Below are 25,098 nucleotides of genomic sequence, written 5' to 3' on the forward strand. Positions count from 1 at the left end.
GTCCTTATCAAATAAATCGTCTTATTAGTTACCCTTGTCATGAACTAATCAAATCTTATTAAGTAAAGTTTAGTGTCTTCAGCTAAACTTTTACCTATCTCCGAAGTCTTTAATAGTGTCTTGTGAAAACCACGGTACCGACTAACTTTAACAACATTCAGTAACATTTTTTTTGCCTCGATATACAAAACATTCAAACAAAAATACCTAAATGCACAGTCACACTCCAAACAACACACAGTTTTAGTGTAATTATTAAAACAAACAAACAAAAAAAAAAAAGAAGAAACCTTTACGTAAAAAAAAAAAAAAAAAAACCCTCAAGCGACCATCATCACTGAAAAGTAACAATATAAAAAGCACACTCTATACAAAAATATTATTATCGCGATCACCACAAAACACGCCTAATATAATAAATTATACAGTAATAACGAGAGAGTTAATGTTAGAATTATTAACTATTTATTTTCGAGATTTTCATAGAAACAATATTTCTAAATATAGCTTGGTATACTAAGCGTGATTTTGTAGTGAGATGTTAAGTGGTGGTGCGAAATGTCTCCCTCAGTACACCAAGAAATATCTAGAAAACAAGTTTTTTATTGAATTATTTACAAAAGAACTTTTGATATGAAACTTTTGAGAAATATTAACACAAACACGCTAGACAAATGAGACTGATAAATCCACGAAGTCTTCTTAACAATACTGAGTATTCTAGATTCCACTGTATTTAAAAAGGAATACTCTAAAAAATTACATCTAATTTGTTTCATGCAAGAAAATAAAGAATAGCAAAGGTTCTAATATGATTGAAATTGAAAGGAAGATTAGAAACAGCAGTTAATGAGTATCTGGAAAGGAATATTAAAGCAAGCACATAGTGTTGTTTTCTTTTTTTGGAGAGGCAATGAATGGCTAACTTGGAAAAAGGGATGTAGAGTCAGGAAGATCCCAGTATTTAGAAACCAAAATCCTAACAGAAAAGTCATAAATTAAAAAAAGAAAAGCACATTATTTAGACAGAAACTAGTATCGTCGATCTTAAGAAAAAAGTCATAAACTGTAATTTACACAAATGTTAAGTTATGGGTTATATTGGATCATTTTCAGCATAAATTTCACGTTGAAGAAGACAGCAACTATATTTTCCAATATTTCACGGCACAAAAAGAATGTCACTATTTCCTAAGTGAAATATGTACAAATCTTCAAAGAAAACCGTATTTGTCAAAATCTGTAAAATGTAAGTTAATTGTTTTTTTCCGTAAGACCGACGATATATATATTGTTACAGGGCGATTTCAAATGTTTATATCAATAACAAACTTGGAGACGAAGTGGAATAATTCATTACTTTAAACAGAAGAAGGAAGTTCTCGTAAACATGGGTCTTTTAATTATTAAGTATTGAAAAAAAATGTATGAAAATTGATATGTAGGAAACCTAGCTCAAAAGTTCAAAAACTGTCAAGCTGTTGTCTTCACGTTGAAATTTCCCCACTTTCATCAGAGTTGATAGAACAAGAGTTTCGATCCATGTTTATAAAAAAACATCTTTCTTCCATTGAAGGCAATGTACAACACTTTCCACGGGAAGTCTGTTTCTATTGTTTGGAACCACCCTTTATTTATATTTATATCTATATCTATATCTATATCTATCTATCTATATATATATACAGATGAGCGATAAATCATGGTACCTCTGGCAGTTATTAGTCCAATGAAGTCGTATGTACTCTATCGTGTTAACTATGTAAAGCAAAACACCTCTGTCCTTTGTAAAATGGGATTAATCGTTTCTGGAGTGGTAGTGCGGAAGGCCACTTCCATAGATCACGCGGTTGTTTGAAATGTTGCGACAAGCAGATACTTGTTAGTTGATAATTCCCTCAAAAGAAATATACTAACAGGCTCAGGAATTCCAATAAACATTTTCACTTATTTGGAATTCTGATTCCTGAAAATTTCTTGCATTTTTTGAAGCTTTCGTCTGCCTCTGAAGCTTTGTCTACGGAGGATAAAAGCAGAAGTAAGTGTTAAGAACATCAAGAAAATATACAGAAATGGACTCGCCGAGTTAGAGCAGTAACAACTTGGTGATTGCTGCTGGTTACACGTCAAATGGTTGTGAGCATGCTGTAAATTCCTTCCTTCAAGTTCTGTTCTTTCCTTTAGGCAGAGAGGGTTACCAACTCACGTTATTGTTTCAGTCCCAAAACTGGCTGTATTTTTAATTACGATTTTCCATTCTTTGTTAAGCCAACCCTTATCTATGTTAAGTTTTGGATTTTTTTAGAAATGAAACAGAAAGACTTGCTTGAAAATTAGTTTATTTCATATTTAAATAATTCAAAACTTAACACACACAAAGCAAGTGTTGGTTAACCAAAGAATGAATGACAGTAATTAAAAAATACATATAGTGCCACAACAAAATCAACATTAGTTGGATACCTTCCCTACCTGAACAAGAGAACTCACAAGAAGTTCTCCACTTCATAGCGTGTTGCACTACCATTTGACGTGTGACCGACAGTAACCGACCAAGTGTTTCTGTACTGCTCTACCAGGTGAGCATATTCTTTTATACTTCTTTGGCGTTTTAATCACTTTTACTCTTAACTTTATCCTATGTGAGCAAGGCACGAGATAAGAGCCGAAAGCGTGAAAGTGAAAAGGATTTTCAGAAGAATTTCAAGTAAAGGAAATGAATGCTATAAAGAATTACTTGGTTTAGTAAGGTTAGTGATTTTAGGTAGCAAGTGACGTCGAATTACAATTTCACAGAAAAATAAGAGTATGTGGGTGTTTCATTTGGACTCGTACTCGTTCCATGAAACTCTTCTCCTCCAGCTGTATTTTTAGTCAATACATTGAGCAACTTTAAATAAGATCAGTCACCCCACAATACTCCACTATCATCTGAGGCACAGCCCATAGATTAAGGGACGAGAAAATCCTCATGAACTCAAACCTGTAGATAGGAATAAGATTTCATTTCCAGGAAATTATGCTACTTCAACAATATACTTGTTCTGTATTTCTGTACACTAATATATGTAAGTACATCACATCATGTAATAACCTAAACATATTTCGAAAGAAACCGGACAAAACTTAGGCTTACAAAATTAATGAAATAGCTAAACGTGAATTATATCACGTTTCTAGATGATAATTCTAATTAATGTTGGATTTTATATTTCATTTTTTCTAAGTTGTTTTTCTATGCCTAAGTTAGTTTTAAAATGTTCCTTGCTTCTCTGAACTCAACGAGATTGTTTTATTAGTCAAATCAATGTACCCTTGAACTATATTTTTGTTGGAGGTCGTATTGGAGCTAAAAATGGTACAAAAGACTTTTTTTTCCCTTTCTTTTTGATTGTATTTAGCGTTTTCAAATTTCAACAGACAAGCTTGATAAAGTATGAGAATCTAATGCAGTCTTTAAAAATAATTATAATAATAATAATAATAATAATAATAATAATAATAATAATAATAATAATAATTTCAATCAAATAACGTGATATATAAAGGGTTAACGTGGAATGTGATGTAAAACAAAACATAAGAATCAAAGTGTTTAGTGAGTTTACCCTGTTACATCTCACCATAAGTGTGTTTTCTTTTTTCCTTTCTTTCTTCTCAATACTTAACTGCCAATTATTCTTAACTATTGTTATTGCAGACAGATAAAGGAAAACGAGAATATGTGGTTCAGTTTATAACTGACATCACGTTTTATGGTGGAAGCAGCTAATAACTCATGAACCACCCGACCGATCTCGATTAAATTTTCAACGTAGATGAGGTTCGGGCCTGGGATAGTTTTTATTATTTCACTTAGACAGTGCAACTTAGGGTAGGGGGAGATATATAAAAATGATCGAAAATGACCTATATTAGTGCTGAATCCATAGTTTTCGGGGTCGCTGAGATGAACAGTGATTGTTCCGATGCTTTAAGTCCAAATTCAGCCCCACAATTTGGGAGAGGGGAAGATATCTATAAAAATGATCGAAAATGTCCGATATCAGATAGCGCTTCAGTAATAGTAAAAAAGCACTGACTAACGGAACATATTACTAACTTTTCTTATTTTAACCCAGCGAAGCGGTTAACTGACGCTAGCAGAAATTTAAAAGTTCATGTCACAACCCATTGCAACCTGTACTGGAAATTAAGTGAAAATTATAGCATGAATTTTTAACATCAATACTCCATAACGAGAATTATCACGGAAAATTTTACTTCATTTTATCTTTACAATAATAAAAAGTATGATTATTTGTTGCAAACACATGTTCTATCTGAAAGTATAGACTTTTTTCAAAAACGTTTATTTAACAGGTAATAAATTTTGTGCTATCTAAATTTTCGAGTTATCCTTTACTTCATATTTTCAGTTTTTAAGGTTATATTTTCGTAACTTTTACGGTATAAATGCACATATACTGTATATTCCATGAAAATCCGAGCTCTAATAATGATGACAGTTCTAGGTCGTAACAAAACCGAAAGTCAGGGGTACAATGATTTCTAGCCCACCTTATATTACTACTTTTTACATAATTATAATTATGCATTTCAATCAAAATGAAAAGACTTCCTCATAGGTTTCCCTTTGGAAGAGTAAACGAATATTTCTAATTACTTTGTAATTTTGTAAAAACAGAATGGTTAAAATTGACAAATATCACAAATTGCGCAAATATAAACCTACAAATTTTATCTCTGTACTTTACTAAATGTTTACTGAAAAGTACTGACACTCCTTTAGAAAATCCAGATCTCTCCCGATCAAAAGAGGAAGTTAGATTTAGAAATGGTTACAGCACAGTAGATCATATTCTAAGAGAACAGGGTGGATTTAAAAATTGTTACAGCACACCAGATGATATTTAAGAAGTGAGAAAACTCAGACGTCAAATGAATGTGAATGACCCTCATGTGCTGCATTGATTACGAGACAGGTATAAATGTTCTTAAGTTAACAGAGTCGAAAACGCTTATGAAGATACAAATAATATAGAGCCAGTGTGAATATCCAACTATATGACTACGAAGATCAACAGTAACGAAGGAGATAGGACAGGGTTCACCCAAAAATATTGAACTCAATTTCCCTAATTTTTCCAGGTTTTCCAGGTATTAATTTTGTAATTTCCGGATCTAGTGGAAGAAACTAACAGTAAGGGAACACATATATTTTAAGAATAATATATTTATATATTTAAGAATGGCCACCTTTCTCCCCAATGAACGATTCCAATTCAATATTGAGTCACAAGAAAATAAATAATTAAAATAAATAAAATTTAAAATATAAAAAACTTTGTTCTATACTTGAATACATTCAAAATAAACAAAAATATTGAACTCAATTTCTCTGAATTATCCAGGAATTTTTCTTCCAAAATCAATTTCCCTGAGATTTCCAGGTTTTCCAGGTAGTGTATGAACCCTGTAGGACAGGGGTATCACTATTTCCCTCAAGGTTTTTTTTTTTTCAAACATATTTGAATAACGGTTTCGATCTCTAAACTGAGGCAATAATGTATACGAGGAATATCTGACTATCTTTATTTCACTCATGACATAGTCCCTTAGGGAAACAAGCTATGATTAAAAAAACTTACCTTGATGAAAATGGAAATTAGTTGAAAATAGCATGGAAAAGTGATATTCAACTACTTCGGAAGGAAATAAAAGGTTACAGTTAAAAATATGAAACTGGAAGAAGGGAGACAGAAGATATCCAAGGGTGGCAGCATTAAAGAAATTAACAGACGAAGCTAAGCTGGAGTGCATCTGTAAGGAAGAGCTTCATTTTGGAAAGTAAAATGGCAATAGGTTTAAAGATTATTTCTTATTTATTTATTTATTTATTTATTTTTTATGAATGTATTTTACTTGTTTTGACACATGGATTGTGGATACTAACAAAATCAGACATTAAACGTCTGCAGACTACACGATAAGCTTCGAGAAAGATACGGAAGGAATCACCCGCAAAGACTGGAGAAGAATCACACGGATCAGAAAGGTGATAGAAATTACGATTAGCACGAAAATAAAAGATTGAAGTGCCATATATTATAATATGATTGATGGACAAAAGTAATTTTTGACTGAGTTCAAGAGACCTAGAGAACGTTTTCAAACGTTGGTGAGACTTAATCGAGGAACACTGCAGAGTACCGTGCAAAAGAACTGGACATGATAGATGTTGTGGAGGAGTTGGAAAGCCTTATCCAGCAATAGATTGACAATTGCTGAGAGTGACCAGTAAGTGCTCAGCGAATGCTCTTTGTTGTTAGTAATTTCAATTATATTATCATCATTTTGTGAGTTCCCATTTTTGAACAATTAGTAATGTAAGTGTTTTCTAAACAGTGATTATACTGTTTTCGTACGAAAAAGTTGCAAATTCTGTGCATTCAATTTTATGTATTAGCTACTGCATCACAAAGATACGTCATCTTTGGCGCATTCAATTGTGAGTTGTAGCTGTGCGTATCAGCATGTGTTTCAGTGCTTCTGCGATTTATCAAATAGCTGACGTTAAGGAACAACGGATTTTCATGAAGTTCTGTGTCAAGTAGAAGAAAACTGCAGCCGAAACCCACCACATGCTGAAAGTGGCATTTGGTGAGATTGCACTGGGTCAAGCAAGAACATTTGCGTGGTTCAAGCGTTTCAAAGAAGGCCGCGAATCTATGGAAGATAACAAACATTCTGGTAGACCGTAACATGCACAATATCAGAAATGATCATGAAAGTGCATGATGTGATTCGTGAAGACAGAAGACAGATAATTTACGATGTTGGTAACAGGCTTCGACTGTCAGAGTACATGTCAACGAATTCTATCCGATGAACTGAATATGAGACGAATTGCAGCAAAGTCTGTCCCTCGTCTTCTCAGCATCGACCAAAAAAACCTTAGGATTCAGACGTCCTCTGAGCTGCAACAGTGACCAAACATCTTATCCAGAGTCATTACAGGTGATGAATCCTGGGTCTAGGGTTATGAGTCGGAAACAAAGCAGCAATCAGGCTTCGTTAATTTAACTAATTAATTCTAGTTAATATTTTAAACTAAACTAATAACAGAAACCTATGAAGTGGTTCTATTATATATTTATTGTAAAGGTTACATAATATGACATTGATTACATTATTAAAGCATGGACATGCGTTAAGTTACTTTCTAAACTACGGTTTAATCTTGGCGGTATAAGTACTATTTAAGTCCACTTTTTAGAACAATATATCACGCTCTTGTAAGCTGTAGTATTAAAATAAGAGAAGTAACACTTAAAAAATAAATAAATAAACTATGAGGTTTTGGACTAAAAAGAATTTCTGGAGCAAAAATAAAGATGTGTCCACCCGTACCCTAGCATCAACGGAGTTCAAATCTGCCCACATCACATGAATTATTTCTTGACAAAAAATAAAATGGATAATATTTTAAATATACCTAACGGAAGTGAATATTACATGCAAACGAACAATGTAAAAAATCAAGAGTACTTACGGAACACTATATCCTGCAAAAACATTGAAAATTTGAACGCGCGGGAAAAATATCCCCCCCCCCCGCTCTCATGGCACTTCTAGGGTTAATGCAATTACATATACTTATTACAATTATTAAATACTCAATTAGCATTGCATTACGAACACCTACAGGAGTAACAGATTGCTATTAATCTGTCTGTAATAGTTTCAAGTGTTCGCGAATAGCTTCTACAGCTCCTTCGTCAATTATATTAAATTTACTGTTCAGTTAATGAAAAGTTTTCATGGTATGTCGGTGGTACGTGGTTTCTGTCCCCACAATCCGTTCCAGAATATCTCTTTAGTTGTTGTCTGATGCGTTACGGGTTCGGACAATTTCAGGGAGTTTGTATTGTGTTAATCTCAGCATTTATCCTTCTTTCAGGATTGCTATTACGCTAAGCACTTTCAGATAGATGCAGACGTAAAATGTACAAAGAAAGTTATTAGTATGACGACAGAATTTCATCCTTTGCGTTTCTAATGAATTTCTAATTGAAAAGCACAAAATAAATGGGAGATGAATGTGCAGAACAAAATATTCGGAATATGATGTTTATTTTCTTATTTCGTTACATCAAAAATCTCATTATACTCTTATTAACTTCAAACCAACTCTGCTCATTTGAAGGGTTGATTCGGTTCAGCTCACTCGTTACAAAAGTGAGTGAAATTGGTTGAATGAGATTATGCTGTAACTTCAGCTGCACGAGATAGACATCAATCATTCTTCTCATAATTATTACCATGCATATGCACACTTGATCTATTACTGGGTGCTATGTGCATATAGGTTACGCACACTTCACGTATTATTCAATAGGCCAATGAACGCTGCCGGCTCCGAAGTAAACATCTGTTTTGGAGCTTAGTGCTTAAAGTGTTAAATCAAATTTATTGAATATGGAAAAGCTTTATGTTTTTGTGGTATAACTTTAGACAACCCAATTAAAACTAAAATTCCTCCTTCTACGGACCAGCCCACGAAACGCTGTGACCGAGCAACTGATGCACATTCAACAGGGCTGTTCAGACCAGAATCCGCTAGGTCTTAATTCAAATTAACTGCTCCAGCTGCCTCATTATGATAGGTCAATACCGGAACTAACGTTCCTCACGGAACGGAATCACGCATGTTATCTAACCAGTTGGCTTCACGAAGATAACATTCAAGTAAACGAAAAGAATACTCACTAATTCGAGTTATTTTTAAGAGAATTTTACTATCTGCAGTATTGTTTTGAAGATACAACTATATCAGGCTTCAATTAAGTTTACATAACGAAATAGTTCAATGCAATTCTAACAACTGGTACTCAAGCTAAAAGTAGTTGCTTTAATCGACATATTTAATTTCGTAAGCAATACTTACACGATCCAGCGTCGCATCTGCTTCGTTCAGTTCTTCACTAACTTCATCAAAATTAAATTCATCTTCTGGACTTAGATCATCAGGAACAAAATTCTACAAAAGAAATATTACATGTGAACCATGGTAATCAGTATTATGTACTAGAATTACTAAACTTTTTGTTTAAAATCTTTGTTTACCAGAAAATTTTGTTTTTGGAAACCTCTTTTACAGGGTTAAACTATTAAAGGACTGCTAATTTATTCTAACTGGTAGCATCATTTGCTTTCAGTAGTGCGTATTCACAATTTTCACTTCAATTTTAGTACAGACTAGAAATTAACGATATCAATTTCACAAATATAAGCTCACTTTTCTCAAACGCATCACTATTACTTAACTGGCCTACTCAATACAATGCTGCTCAATCAAAATGCCAATTGACGCTCCCAGTACTATGTACTACGAATGCAAACTCAGCGCTAAGGTACCAAGGTTTCCATTCAGTCAAGAAGTAAATATATCAGATAAAAACTGATCACCACTTCTAGAACCAGTTGGTCAGCTTCTATCTCCATTAATGGTGTTTCAATGATAGCACGCGATTAAATGACTCATGACAATTACACTTTACTAGAATGAGTGTCGGTTACAAAGTATGTCAAGGTGGGTCGAAAAAAAAGATTGACCCATTGTGTTTGGGTGTGCTCTCGGGCACACAGTTAACGAAGTCACCGATTTATTGGTGTATTCAAGCGGATCATCCTCCATCTTATCTACAAGGAATAATAGAACAAGCGTGTGAACGGAAAAGGCGTCACAACTGTGGTCACAAAATCATCTATTCCAAGAATTTCGACCTGCCCAAGAAATGTAGTTTTCAAACCCGACAGGAATGAAAGAACAATGACATGAACTTCAAATAAAATAAAACAAAATAAAAAAATCGAAAAAAAAATCTTATGAGTACATGGAGTCAAGTGTTGCGAAAGAAGTTACTTTTCATTGCGGTGCATAAAGCAAAGGAACACAGACACTAGAGTATAGCTGAGTGAAAATTAACAGTGTCGTCCAAATAATCGTGTTTTTGTTATGATCAGAGCGTCAAGTACACCGAAACCTCAAGCACTCCTCACTGGTCTATTGGGCTGACGTGTATGACTTTGGTGCACGTGGTCCTGGGTTCGATTCCCGGTGGGAGAGAACATAAAATTTGATTTCATCTTCATCCACTTCCATTAATCACTGCCTCCTTCAGCCTAAAGGACATAATTATGAGACAAACTGAAAACAAAAAATAATTTCATTTCATTTACAGAAAGCTCAATGAAGCATTACACACGCAATATATGGAGGCGTGGTTCAAGCTGGTGGTGGTTCTGTAACGCTATGGGGATATTTTTGGTACAAAGACTTAGACGCCACTCATACATGTAAGGGTAAATATGAACTGCCGTTTTTCTTAGAGGAATCTGGATGACAAAATTGTCATTTCTCCAATATCTGCATGATGAATATGCTGTAGACACTAGTCTTCCAAACTGCCATACTTACAGGAACATTCAAGCACCCTGATAGGCAGGCTGCACGATGACCAGAGGACAGGACAGCCAAGCCGAAGTACAGTACTATGGGAAATGCAACAAAGCATCGTAGCGCATATTAACTCGAGACGTGCTAGACAAAGGCCTCCTCAAGCCATGACAGACAAAGTCAATACACTCAAGTGTCTCTGCATCCTCTCTTGTCTCCCTCGTCTCGAGCTAGTTGTCCTACCTTCGGTCGATGTGCAGTCGGCCTTAGCCCTGGTCTGGTCAACAAAGTCCCCATTTTTAAATCCAATTAAAAATTTGTGGGATTTTGCAGTAGCAGATGAAACGCACAAATAAACAACTCCGTACTCCGATAGTATGCCTGAAATACCTAGTGATTCCAAACGGGGTCCAGATCATTTGTGATGTTACCAAGTATGAGTTCAAGTTCTATATGATGATTAATTTTTTGCCCAGTGTGCGTTCACGTTCACGGCACAGTTTCCAATGGTAATGTTCTGTTATATCAATCTAAACGAATAACTAGAGAATTGTAATGTAGCATAGTTTCCACACAAAAGGCTCAATTCATTTGTCAGAACTATACAAAGAAGTTTCTTATACCGATTATGTAACGAACTGCTTATGCTGTATTTTTGGGAATATTAAAATGTACAACATACGAATTTCTTCCATCTTGCCCCGTAAGATACGCATTATTTATTACATAACTTGGAACTTGGCCGCAGTAACTATTTCTATGCTCCAAATGTTAAATTTATTTCTATATCTTGGTCACTTGAAATACCATTTGAAAACTTAGTGCATATTGGCGTGCTACACGATAAAAGTACTTCCTGCATGTCTTCGAAATAAAAGAGACGAATTCCCGCAGTACCGTAATGTTCCATAAAAGTTCAGTGACCAGGAAAGCAAGAAACAAAAGTCTTGGCAAAGGAAAATCAAACAGATTGGTATCTGTTTTAAATTACGTAACTTGTTTTCTACATTTATTTATTTATTTTATTTTATTTTCAAGGGAGTCCACAAACGACTTCGAAGATTTTTCAAAACTATTTTTTAACGTGTTTTACCCCCCATCCTTTTTTTTCAGCACTCTTGAAACTTAGTACAGGGGCTGTGAATATCAACTAATATGAAACGTTAGTTATTGTATCATTTTTATAATAAAAGTAGTTTCGTTATCATGTATTCCTCATAAAATTCGCTAGTTGTTTAATAAGAACATTACAATCACACTAAGTTTTCGTACTAAAAACATACTTATTATATATCGTTTTCTCGAAGCTTACAAACTGAATGGAGTAATTACTAGTCAAGACAGTTTGTTTCAATGTAATTGTTTCTGCAATATTCTTGGTGAAGATATTTTGGTTGATGGAGTGAATTTTCATTTAATGTTTGACGGGGAAAAAGTATGTTCATAATTTTCATGGATCAGGCGTACATGAGAGTACCTTATAGATTCAAAAGAAACATTTAGCCATTTTCTTCAGTATTTTGATAGTATTTTAACACATTTAATACTTTTTCTTTTAAATGTACATTTGTACCTAAGCTGATACTTTACCATATTTCTGTCTGAGAATATAATATTGAACATATTTTTCAAGATCTTTTGATTATTAACTAATAAATGTGTCCTCCTCTAATAACTGTGAATGTGTTTGTCTAATGTGTACTTTAGTTATGTACTTCATTGTAATCTTCCTTTGTACCGTTTATAACTGAATTAGTAGTTTTTGTCAAATGAAGTAAATTTGACTGATTTGACAACTTACAAAGAGTAAAAAAGTGGCTTGACTGGACCGGGACTCGAGCCAAGAATCTCCGGCATACCGTGCCGATGCGTTAACCACTACGCCACCCAATCCGCTTCCCAGAACAGCCAAACACTTTCCCCACAGACGTTCCACGGGGTTAATCAGGCGACTGAGCAGGCCACTGGAGTCGTTGCACACCACGATATAATATTGGCAGCTTTATGGCAAGGGGCATTATCATACTGATAGTAACATGTGTCCATTCCAAAGCATTTCTACAATGTGGGAAGCACTGAATTGTCCAAAATGTCGAGAAATTTGCACTCGTCATGTTACCAGGACAACAACAAGCGGGTCTAGTCCGAACCAACAAAATGCACCCCACACCATTACAGCATCACCACCAAATTTCACTGTTGGCAATGCAGTCTGGTAAGAAGCGTTCCCCGGGTTATCGTCACACCCACACCCGACCATCTGACATGAACCACGTGTAGCGTGATTAATCACTCCATTACATATCTTTCCATTGGTCTAGGGTCCAATTTCGATGGGCCTTACACCATGCTAACATCCTGGCTTTGTTCGTTGGAGTGATGTGTGGCTTGCGGGTAGTTGCTCTATCATGGAAACGAAGTGCATGCAGTTCTATCCTGACAGTGTTCAGTGAAACTGATGCGCCCGATGTAGTGTAGAACTCATGCTACATGACAGATGCAGTTTGATGGCGATTGCTGGATACCACTCGTCTCAGCATTCCCCGGTCCCTGTCTGACAATTTCTTGGGTCGTCCGGACCGTTTAGGGACACCGGTGACACTGTGACTTTCCATTTCAGGATTACGATTTGACAAACTCGCAATATGACAGCCGATGATGACTCCCCTATTGAACTCACTAAGTTCTTATCTGTGCACCATGCTCAGTCAAACTGACTCCTCGCCTGACGCACGATCACTGATAATGCCTTCTGCACCGAAACAAATGACTGGCGTCGTGCAGGTTGCTCTAGATTCCTTACGGCGATGTCCTAGCAGACTGATCGCTGACTTTTTGATAGATAGTGTATATTCTCAATTTTGACTTCCAAAGGCTCAATACTTTTTAGATGACTTGATATATTAGAATAATACACTACTCTATTTGTCATCGTTATGAGAATTGGGGTGCGTATTTTACGCCAAACGGTGTATAACAGTATTGTAGTTATAGTTTAGTAATAGAATATAGTTTGGATTCCTATTTACAGTTTGAGTGTGTACGTTCTTCTCTGGAAGCACATTCGCTACAGACATTCCCAAATGCAAGTGCGATTCTATGTTTAGTTATAATACATCCCCACATATTCTTCCTAAAATATAGTTTTATACTTCATATTATCTATCTAATATATAAATATGCAGTGAAAGTATTTTTTCCCCTCAAAATTCAATACAGAAAATAAGGTGCATATTTTACGTCGGCGATTTTGAAGCATTGTATTAATTATAATCCACTACAATATTTCATAGCCTTTTTACCTTGCTGAAAACATCTTCAGGTAGATATATTCAGAACATCATCTTGGCTGCTTTATTCTACATCTTTCAGGTTGCTTCTATACTTGTGAAAACACAAACTTCCAATTTTAATTCTGAACCAGACTAAATAAAAGGAAGGTATTGTAACAAATCAGCAAATTTGAGGCGACAGAATCACTTAAGTCATCGATATCAGGTCACCATTTGAAGTTATGAATTCTCAGGGTCGCCATATGTAATGCTATTATTAGATATCAACCTAAATCTTGGTGTCCAACTATATGATGAACAATTATACTAGGAGTTTCTCTCAAAGCCCATAACGCACCCCTTATTTTCTCCTGACGTGTCTCTATTAAAACAATATTTCTGAACTTTCTCAGTGATTTTGATCTCCAACAACGTCCGTTCTTACGTAAATTATAGTTTTTATTTAATTGCTAACTCGACTGGTAAGAAAGTTTTTCCCAATCAAAGTGTCATGGCCCTTCCTTATGGATACCCCAGAAGACGATATAACAACTATAAACTTACTGCTTTTATTCATAAACTTTTAATTGATATACTAACTTCTTCTGATTGCGCTCCTGTAGGTCTTGATCTTCTAGGAGGTGGCTGAGGCTCTTCTTCCTCTTCCTCCTCTTCTTCCTCTTCGTCTTCTTCTTCCTCCTCCTCTTCATCTTCGTCATCTGCCTCTTCTTCTTCTACAGGCTTCCTCTGAGATCCTATTGTATAGAACATAAATTACGTGTATTACTAAAAAGAGAGCTGGAGTGGATACAGCTAGTATAGATAAGAGCGCTGATTTAACATGGGTAATGAATACATTTCGTTGTGTATATATATTTTTCTGTGAATTTTTTGGAAAAAAATTACAATAGTTCAATGCAAATGGCAAACTCGTTAATGTAGCTGCACTGATGGGAGCCTGATGATCATGTTTAAATTGTAATTTACTACATTCAGTAATCGATTTCCATACGGAATTTTCGATTACTAATAAATTACAACTTTAATATATTATGAAGCCTCCACCTCATAACGTATCCGTCATCTGACATTAACTATTTTGCCGTGTATAATATATGAACAGCAGTGGTTCCCAATCTTTTCTGACTGACGATAATTTTACTGAATACACACTACCTCGTGACACACTTACTTGATTTTATAATTACAGTACGACGTCGATAATCCGAATGTCAAAAATCCGAACGCGGTCCCTAGAAGCTTTTTACATTTTATCTTAGCGCTAACGATAAACAATAGGGTTGTCCGTCGGCGTTGTGTGAAGTCAGTGTTTTTACAAAAACTCATTCATATGTAACTGTTTGTCATACATACTTTTATTTTTATTTTCCTTTGGGCCTATACAAGTTAAGTTTTAAGTGTGTTACAAAAACAGTGTAATTTAGTGTACGAGCAGGTTCTTCAGAAACATTAAATGTAAGTTGCGTTACGTACAGTATTGTAATTACTGTATGTACTGTATAACCACTGTATCGATAAAAGAGCATACCGTACAGTATATTTAAGCCTAAATGGCATTTTCCTGGTAATTTTTGAAAATCCCAACTAACTGTGGTCCCAATTAGCTCGGATTTTCGACTTTCTACTGTATTAATAATACTAATATAAATTATATTAGCATAAGATTGTAATTTTACATGAAGTAGTGACTATAGTATTGAGCATTCCTGTTGTCGTTGAAGGCGCTGACTGATGCAGTCTCGAAATCTAACTACACGGTGTAACTATTAAATGTTTCACGAGGGAACTGTGGAGCGGAAAAAAGTTACGAATTGATACACATGCCACTCATTTGCTGTGGTCAGGTAGAGCCTGTGAAAACTAGAATAACTGAGACTTAAATAGATTTCAAGATTTAGGACAAGAAGTTATTGAGAATGATGATAGATTAAAAACAAGGTAATTGTGATTTAAGACAAGAATATAGTGTAGAAGGCATTAAAGAAAAAGTAACGAATTAATAAGATGATTTGATCAGAAAATAGTGTGTATGTTAATATGACTGTATTTTAAGACAGCACAGAACTTGCATATACCGCTCACATAGTGAAGACTATTAGGTTTGGTAGCTCATATTATGAAAAGTAACAGGAACCAATGACCAGAGAAATATGTAGTGTACTAACTGTATTCACTCCTGCTTTCTCTTAAATTGCCGCTGACGATGATCTGAAACAGATTAGTAAGATATATAAATTCCCCATGTTAACTTAATTACTCACTGAGAGTGGCTGAAAGCAACAAAAGCCAGGATTTTGTTTTGGGTTCCGAAATAATTCAATTCTACAGTAAGACGTACTGACTGAAAATAACAATCTTAGCTTCAACCTTAAATTATGCCATACTTAAACTTATTAATGAAAGATACTTGGTTATTTCTAGATTCTTCCGCGAGATATGGATTATATCATATTCTAAGGTTATTAATGAAATAATTATTTATGAAATATGAACAAAATCGTTACAGGCTTTCGCGAAGATAACTGGAAAAATCTGTCTTTCCGTAAATTCCCATTTCTGGATTTAACAAGAATGTATACTGCTTTAAATATTTAATTATTTGATTTAAAAACAAAAAATGTAACAGGGAAAATAGCAATTTCCGATTTTCTGTCACCAGTGAACTTGAACTAATATGATTTATTTGTTTGGTGTTAGAAGTTCAAAATTCGATTCAATTTCACTTTTTCAACTGATGTGCGGGTTATCAAATGTGTAAATCCATTGAAATTTAAGAGTTTCTATAACTTTTATTTATTTATTTATTTATTTATTTATTTATTTATTTATTTAAGTATGACTTTCTTTATCCCTATGCTCGCTCGAAACTTAAAAGTAACTGCATTAATTGGGAAAAGAGAACAATGCTTAAGCTGGTCCAACACAGTACAAAAGTATCATTAGGACAAAGGCTTAATGACATTTTCTTTTACGATATTACATAATATGAAAATATAGCGAAACTTCCCAGTAACGCTAAGGAGTGATTTTTGATTTTCACCCTGCAGTAAACTACATTTAATTTTAAGGATAGGAAAAAAATTCAAAAAACCTGAAGAATCACACAAAAAAGTTAAAATCTGCTATAGAGATGTTGAATTATGGCCTCTAGGCAGATGTATGTCAGTGGGTAATTGAAGGAACGGAAAGAGGGGATATTCCCAGGCGCCTCTAAACATTTCCTCGAAACCTCGTTGCCTTTGTGCTTTCTAGGGTCGGAAAGGTAACTTGATAATGACATCAAACCTTCATACTTCATGGACACGCTCTCAAGAGGATACCCAAGCACTTTTATACGTTACGTACACTCGAAGAACTGATTTTTCAAGTGTTGCATGGCTCGAACCAAGGACCATATTCTTTATTGGAGTTTGGAACCTGTCATCCAGCCATTATAAACGAACATGTGTTGTTTAGAGGAAGTTCATCGCCTGTTAGATGTTATTCACACCCGATATCGACATCAGCTGACGACAGATTTTCAACAAGGAAATAATTAATTATCTTACGTCTGCTCTACTACAAGGAAGTCCTTGTATTTGTAAATGATGTGTAATAAACACTGGTAGTAACTTCCTATTACCTTTTGCCTACCAAACAGTCTCACACGCGTTAACTGGAATTCAGTTTTGTTTAGATCAGATGCTTTCTCAATGTGTTTGTTTCTACTGGACTCTCATTGTCATGCACCTACGACGAATCAATGCTCGCTTCGACCATCGACCTGGTAAACATTGACACAATAAGGAAATATAAGGACGAGTAGTAAGTACTTCGACTCTCGGAAGTCTCTCTCTTCCTGGTTTTAGTCTATGTGATTCTGACGACGTTAGCAGCCTAGTAGGAAGTATAGCTGCTTTATGTTGTGTCATCGATATGTACTTTGGCTGTGTCAATTTGGGGAATTGAATGTGCATGTCATCGAGAGAGTGTCAGTACCATTGCTTCCTTCATGACGTCAGAGAGACAGTCGAGACAAATACACTTGAGAAAGCTCGATCTTGGTCATTTGGTGATTGCTCATTGGGACCTTCGTTACTTGGTATTTCGTGACCGTACCTTCGGTCCGACATTCGATGCCTTGGTCGATTGTCGGACAAGTCATCATGGAGATCTTCAAGACGCCTCGATCTACAAGTCTACGCCTTCAACTTCATATTAGGGTGAGACTGTTCTAAATTTAAGTTGCAAATCCTAGCTCTACCATCCATTCCTTTAACGTTCTCATTGCTACCACTCAATATTATTAGAATCATGTGTTTCATTTTAATCAAATTTAGTAGCTGGCAAATCCATACTGTTTCATGGTAATGTTGGAAATCCCTACTGTTTCACAAGTCTTTTGTGGGGAAAAATACTGTGAACTGAGAAATCATAACCTTTCCCATATTGTACAGAGGTATTTTACCGCGAATAAAAGTTGCTTTTTGAATGCGTTGTGAAATTAACACTAGGTCTGCAAGAGTACTCTAAGTATTTTAGGTACACACTAACTCCCCCACCTCGAAGTGCTTCAATTTCCACACTCGCGTACGTCAGGACGAACAGACCGACAAATGTCGCAGTTCACTTTCTCGGTATCTACGGGCCATGGAACATATAAATCTGCTGAAATCTCGAATTCGAGTTTTTTTTCGAGATCGCAATACTTTGTTTTCTTTCGTTGCTCGAAAGTAAAAAGAGAATCGTTTGCTAATTGCCGCACTGTGGAAGCTTACTGTGAATAAGGATATTGTATCCAAAAACTGTAAATATACTTGATCAATACCAATTGTTTCCCGGCTTCTAAAACAGTTTTGCAAAGGCGAGACAAGCAAATACATTTCTTGTCTGGAAAACACATTTCCTCCATTTTAACAAAATGCTACACCACTGAATTTCTGTACAGTCGACAGCTAGACAAACTGCTTTCTCGCACTAGAAAATTATAGATTCATCCATTTAACTGAAACCGTTGGGTCAGCCTAATGAGACTTTCGAAGTCGAAATCCGGCTACACATCTTTCTGGAATTTAAAAATGGTAGATTCACCCCATTTAATGTAAACTGGTAGCGTCCCCAGAAAAGCTTTCCCGAAATCGACTAAGTGAATTCGCCAAGCTGAAGCCTCGATAAACTGCTTTCTTGCACATAAAGATTTACAATCAACAGAATAATTACGATTGATTGATGAATTGGAGATTACTTTTTCTTTTCAGCATCGAGACAGATTAATCGGGACCTACTGCTTTAGGTATGATCCGAAACATTAGTTGTGTTTTTATGAGAAGGATCACCTGAATCCCGGTATCCCTGCACACAGATACAGCACCTATCCACTTGAACGAAAAACTTAATTGTCCGCTTTACAGTTACTGATTTCGCAAGCATTTTAACCTACATTTTCTTGCATTAATCGCGTTCAGTATCTGCACCTTTTTTATTTTTATTTTTTATTTTTTATTAGCCCATTGATTTACATTCGGAATCATTTTTCTGTTTTCCTTGAAATGAATTGAAATTTTAATTGTGTGATTTTACTGCTTTCCTCTCTCAGTCTTGTTAAATTAAAATGAACTTTGCATTATAGGAGGGAGGATCAGAAACTAAGGTTGCAAGGCCGATATTTCTGGAGTTTCGTCTGTTATAGAGGAATGAGAAGTGTGCAGTAATTTTAATACATGGAGTTGGCAACTCCGTAGTTTCAGCCACCTGCTACCTACGATGCTAATTGTAGGTAAAACCAAATGATGACTCGTTTGGAAAACTGGTCTCGCGAAGAAGTCCGCTCAGTTAATCGATTTCTGTGGGCGAAACATGTAACCGCGGCTGAAATTCACCCGCAGCTGTTAGAAGTCTACGGAGAGAGACTAATATCTCGTCAGTATGACGCAAAATGGTGTCGAAAGATTGCGGCTGGAAGAGAAAACGTCACCGACGAAGAGCGCAGTGGCCGACTCAGCACCGCATCAACAGATCTGAACACATCTCGCGTAGAGATGATGATTCAGAACAGCAGAAGGATCACGTTACGACATCTGATGGCAGAATTGGGAATGTCGTTCGGAAGCGTTCGCCACACTGTGTAAAATATTCTGCAGTACCGGAAACACTTTGTGACAACATGGCTGAACGCGCAAGAACACGATTTTTGCCAAGAGGGAATCTTTAAACTTATCTCACGATGCGACAAGTACCTCAACCAATATGGAGACTATGTCGAAAAATAACTTAATGTATGTACTGTTTGTATGAAATAATATATATATATATATACATATTTCACTGCAGGCTTTGTAACCGTACTTCCTGATCACTCCTCGTATACAATATGTATATTACTTTTATATAATTGTAATATTTAATAATCAAATTCAACAAAATTATTACTTTTCAAAACGTAAAGAACATTTACATAGATTTGAAGAATAAGCCAGTAAAATAAAATCATTAAAATTCCAGTTTATTTTCAACAGAAAAATAATTTCCCATATAAATGAACGAGCTGAAAAATTAAGATCGTGGAGATATTCGATACCGTTAAAATTACTTGAACGATAAGGTTTCATGGACTATATTGTCCTCTTGAGATTTAAAGTAAGATATTCGCTTTCAATATGCAAAACCCAAACTGAAAATTAAGTTTCAAACACAAGATCCGAGAAGAATATGTGCACAGACACAAGTACCTTGTGGTTGTTTCTGAGCATTCGATTCCTCTTCCTCATCCTCTTCTTCCTCTTCTTCTTCCTCCTCCTCCTCTTCCTCTTCATCGTCCTCTTGTTCTCTAGAAGGTTCTGAATCTACTCTAAAAGCACTCATCGTTTCCCGAATTTCTTCAGGTCGAATTTCTTCTATATCATCATCTTCCTCCTCCTCCTCCTCCTCTTCTTCTTCTTCCTTTTCTGGCTCCTGTTCCTCTTCTTCCTCCTCTTCGTCTTCACGCTCCGCTGCAGCAGGTGGCGGTGGTTCTGCTTTTACCGAGGAGGCTTTCGTTGGTGTTACGTGAGGCTCCGTAGGAATAAGGTCTGGAATATCCTCTTCACTCTCTTCCGGAGCCTGAGAATCAGCCTCTTGTTGAGCTGAAGCATCTTGTTCTGTGAGACGAAACGAGTTTCATTTCCACTAGCATATTACAGAAAACATGGTATGAGCGTGGAAAAGGGAAAAGGATGTACTATTTGCTTGCTTGTAATGATTTTGTATTAAATAATGGAGAAAAGATAATAGTCTTCTCTTCAGTGGTCTTAACACCTACACAACAATTTCAAACAGACTTTTTACATAAAAAACTCTTACCTTGCATACCTAGTTAGTGTATTTAGTTAAAAAAAAGAAGTGATGGTTATTACTCGCTATCGCCACATTTACGTGAATATGTATTTCCTTATCCTACACTAGCAGATTGTAGCGCCTCAAGATGCCCCTATGTGCTACTGCGGCAATATTTTTGTGTTCTCCTTCTGTGTCTTTCATACAGAATCCATCTGAACTTGAGGTCTCGCATGGAATTCAAACATCTCGTATGGGTATCGTGGTGAAGAGTCTATATACCAACTTTCATTCTCTAACCACAGTCACTCCGTGATATGAGTATTAACCCCGCCCTCCTTTCTCTTTCTAGGTCAAATATATATATATATATATATATATATATATATATATATATATATATATCTTTCCTACTACGCCGTTCCTCATCTATAGCAGGTTTTTTCAGCTTTCCATGAAATTTCCTGACTCTTTCAGTACTTTTTAAGAGTAAACTGAATTCTCTGACTTTTTCACGATTTCCAGGTCACTGGGAACCCTTGATAATATAATAATAGCATCCCCCAACTCCTCTACATCGATTTTTTTTTTTAAATTCTTCGTTAGTGGTACCTTATGTCTCAATCTACATGCTGCCCAAATTTCAAGTTTCTAGCTTAAATAGTTTGGCCTAGATATTGATAAGTCAGTGAGAACAACAACTTTTATAAAGTGAATCTACAATACTTCGAAAATTCAGTACAATTTTTATGCATCGACTGACAAAGCTCACAAACTCAGTGTCTATATTTAATGGTTACAACTTATTTCTTCAAGGTAACGGTAAGGCGCAGTGTGGAAGTATTCACCAGTATTCCGGGTTTTGTTATGTTTATCACTCACATAGCTTAGTGCTAATTTTTAGGCGTTACATCCATTTTTAAGAAGTACTAATAAAGTGTGAAAATGATCACTGTTTTCTGCAATTACAGTAATTTTCAACAAAACAAATTTTTCAGGAAACGATGTTTTAATTCTTTTAGGATAGTTCCATAGATAGAAAATGAAGATCCTGGAATTGGTTCAGTGTAGCAGTTCAAGAAGTTACTGATCAAAACGGCAAAGATTACTGAAATTATTTCATAACTAAATACCCTAACTAGGGATATAAGATAAGAATTTTACATTTAATTTGTATCCTATAGCATCCAAAAGTAAAGGCTAGTTACAAGTTTAAATAGAATTTGATAATATGCTACATATAGTACCCTGCAGATAATTTCTTGGCAACTTTAGGTAACAAACTTATTTTGCTCCGTTGCCAGCTCTATTAATTTCAGTAAACGTGAGGAGTACGAATGTGCGAATATTAAACATTTTATTCTACTCAACAATTTATTGGACAATATACAACTAATATGCTCTTTCAAATTGTGTGAAGTTTACCCTAATCCCTATTTCCACGCTTAATGTTTTATTTTCACTTTTACAAGAAAATACTATAACAATATTTACAGGATTACAATCCCAACAAAGAATTAGAATAGTTTGTAATCTCAATGAGAATAAACACAGGAACTACTTGATTCTTATTACTGGATTATTTTATTATACAAATACTGAGTTACACCATTTGTAGTAATTGAGGTTTTAGATGACACAAAACAATGTAAGTTGAAAGAGATTTTACAGGAGAATTTGAGAATTCTTCACATATCTATCAAGATAAATTCCAGAAACTGAAGTAGCGAATTTGCGACTATGAGACTAGTATACTAAGAAATAGAGTTTTCTATTTCATATTATTCATTCCATGCCAGATCGCACATCTTTAAGACAATTAATGGAATTTTGCATTATCTATTATATTATAATCACGTATTACAAAGTGTAAATATCTAATATCTATAGTAAAAAATGCAAGCTCTTCAAAGTTACTAACAAAATAAAATTGGGCATAACTGAAACAATATTCTCCTACATTTTCAGTGCTAACTCTACTAAAGAAATACTACTGTTTTAAAACTCAGTATGATTTCCTGAGAATTTAGAACTAACGCGAAGTACTCTCTTCTCTCAAAAGTTGTCGAAAGAAAGAAAAAAAAAACTTTTCTTTTTTTCTTTTTCTTTTTTCTTTTTTTTTTTTAAATAATAGAGGGTATACAGATTTCTTCTTAAATAACGAAGTCAATTAGAGAGAGCATTCATTACATCACACAAATATCAATAACGCTTCTCTCTTGAGACAATAAGCTTTCTAAAGAGGGCAAAATATCTTTTAAAATATCGAAGTTCGAAATTATACGAGCCAGGGAAAGCGGTTAAAGCTGTTAATTATTATTATCCACTTTATCTAAATGTTTCAAATCCGCAAGTTAATTGGATAATGAGTTGTACAACTCTGAGTCACGGCTATAAATTCTTTCATACTCAGCCTTACCTCTTAAAATTCGTTATGAAGGCTCTATATGATTTATATTATGAACGCTATTTGTGTAACTGTTACAACAGCTCTGTTGCGTGCCAAAATACCAAAGATGATTTATTTTTTGTCGTTTAAGAAGGTTGTGGTTCTAAGTTGATCCGTTATTCGACCTGTTCTTACTGAAATTTCCTCGCGATATTTGATATAATGAATAACCATGGTTTGTTCCTACGTATTTCTGCGTGTCCCAACTTTTCTTTTCTGAAATTTTAATCTTATCTCTGATTTCAACCCAGATATTTTCAACACTAATGCACTGCTAACCTTCTAAAACCGAGAATCCACTCGAAACTGCAATCTGGTATTCCCCTCTCACCTGGCTTTTCTCTAATTTCTTTAAATTAAATCTCTCCATTTTCAGAGATTGAATATTTCCTTTATTCAAAGATAACCTCTCTTTTATTAACACTGCTACCAGATAGTGATCAGTGTCACAGCCAGCTCCTCTAAACGATCGAACATCAGTTATGCTAGACTGTCTTCTTTTATCTACTAAAATGTGATCAATTTGATTATGTTTTGAGAAGCATACGCTTCTATAAATAGGAATACAAAAACTTGCTCCTGTGCGATATGACATGTCTCCTATAAAATTTTCTTTTTATTGTTACTTTCTTTGCAAGTATGATACATTTGTATCCCAACAGTTGGTTTCTAATCCTGTAGATTATTATTTTTTTGTACAATACAATTTATAAATTTTCCATACCTAATAGCTTAGAAAAATACTGGTGAATGGAGTTCTACACAATATTTAATTGAAATCTGAAATCTTTAAAAATTCGCCATATACAAACTTTATTTATTTTTTTTAATATGTAAGTTTCAAACAATGTGTAACTTTCTTAAATAGCATACACAATTATTCAAAAACATGCAAACACACAAACTTCTAGAGAAAAAATACATACATGCTAAGTTAAGTACAGGTAATTCGCCAAGACTACAAAACAAGGGCTCAATAACAACTGGCCAGATTCATTTGATTTTGGTCAATACAAATGGAAAAACACTTAACTGATAAGACAACTTCAAATCCGAAACATGAGATGCATAACACCCAAAACTCATATTTTTTCGAATACCTTGAATCACAGAAGTAAATGGCGCGCTAATGAATATGATTATTCTTTCCTGTGCTGTGCAGTTAAATTTAACTAACATTAAAGTCCCTACATGTAACCCCGAAAGACTCAAACCAACCAGCGGTGATCTTTAGATTGGGAGATGAATGGTCAGCACATAGTTTTTACCATCTCCCTGCTACTGGGTTTCTTGACCGGAGTCGTTACTCTTGTTTTCATATAGTTTTCCAATTCTACTCTCGACTTTCTAAACGTCGTACTGGCAACTTCATACAACTTTCCCGAAATATATGAAACAAAAAGTGAGATATGAAAATGTCAGAGAGAGCGCATCGAATAGAGTATTCTGTTTGTCCTACAGAGCCCCTATCATGGGGCCATCGATAAAAGAAAGAAAAGAGATATTAAATGGCAAGGAATGAAATTTGATACATCACTGAAAAGAGCTACTTTCCAAAACAGCTGCGGGATACTGTCTATGAAATGGCCACCATTTAACTGAGG

At 35.0% G+C, this 25,098-nt stretch overlaps 1 protein-coding gene across 1 annotated transcript in view; it reads right to left on the bottom strand.

Annotated features, from left to right (window-relative positions):
* Positions 1-25,098, bottom strand: part of LOC145683979 (uncharacterized) — a gene marked incomplete in the record, with an annotated part of 170,982 nt that overhangs the window by 23,081 nt on the left and 122,803 nt on the right. The window contains 3 exon segments of the mRNA XM_081755729.1: positions 8,951-9,043; positions 14,335-14,489; positions 20,463-20,870. Of these exon segments, the coding sequence (XP_081611855.1) occupies positions 8,951-9,043; positions 14,335-14,489; positions 20,463-20,870 (656 nt within the window).

This window comes from Thermobia domestica, chromosome 4 (assembly GCF_964235325.1).
Source record: "Thermobia domestica chromosome 4, izTheDome1.hap1.1, whole genome shotgun sequence".
NCBI classification, from domain to species: domain Eukaryota; kingdom Metazoa; phylum Arthropoda; class Insecta; order Zygentoma; family Lepismatidae; genus Thermobia; species Thermobia domestica.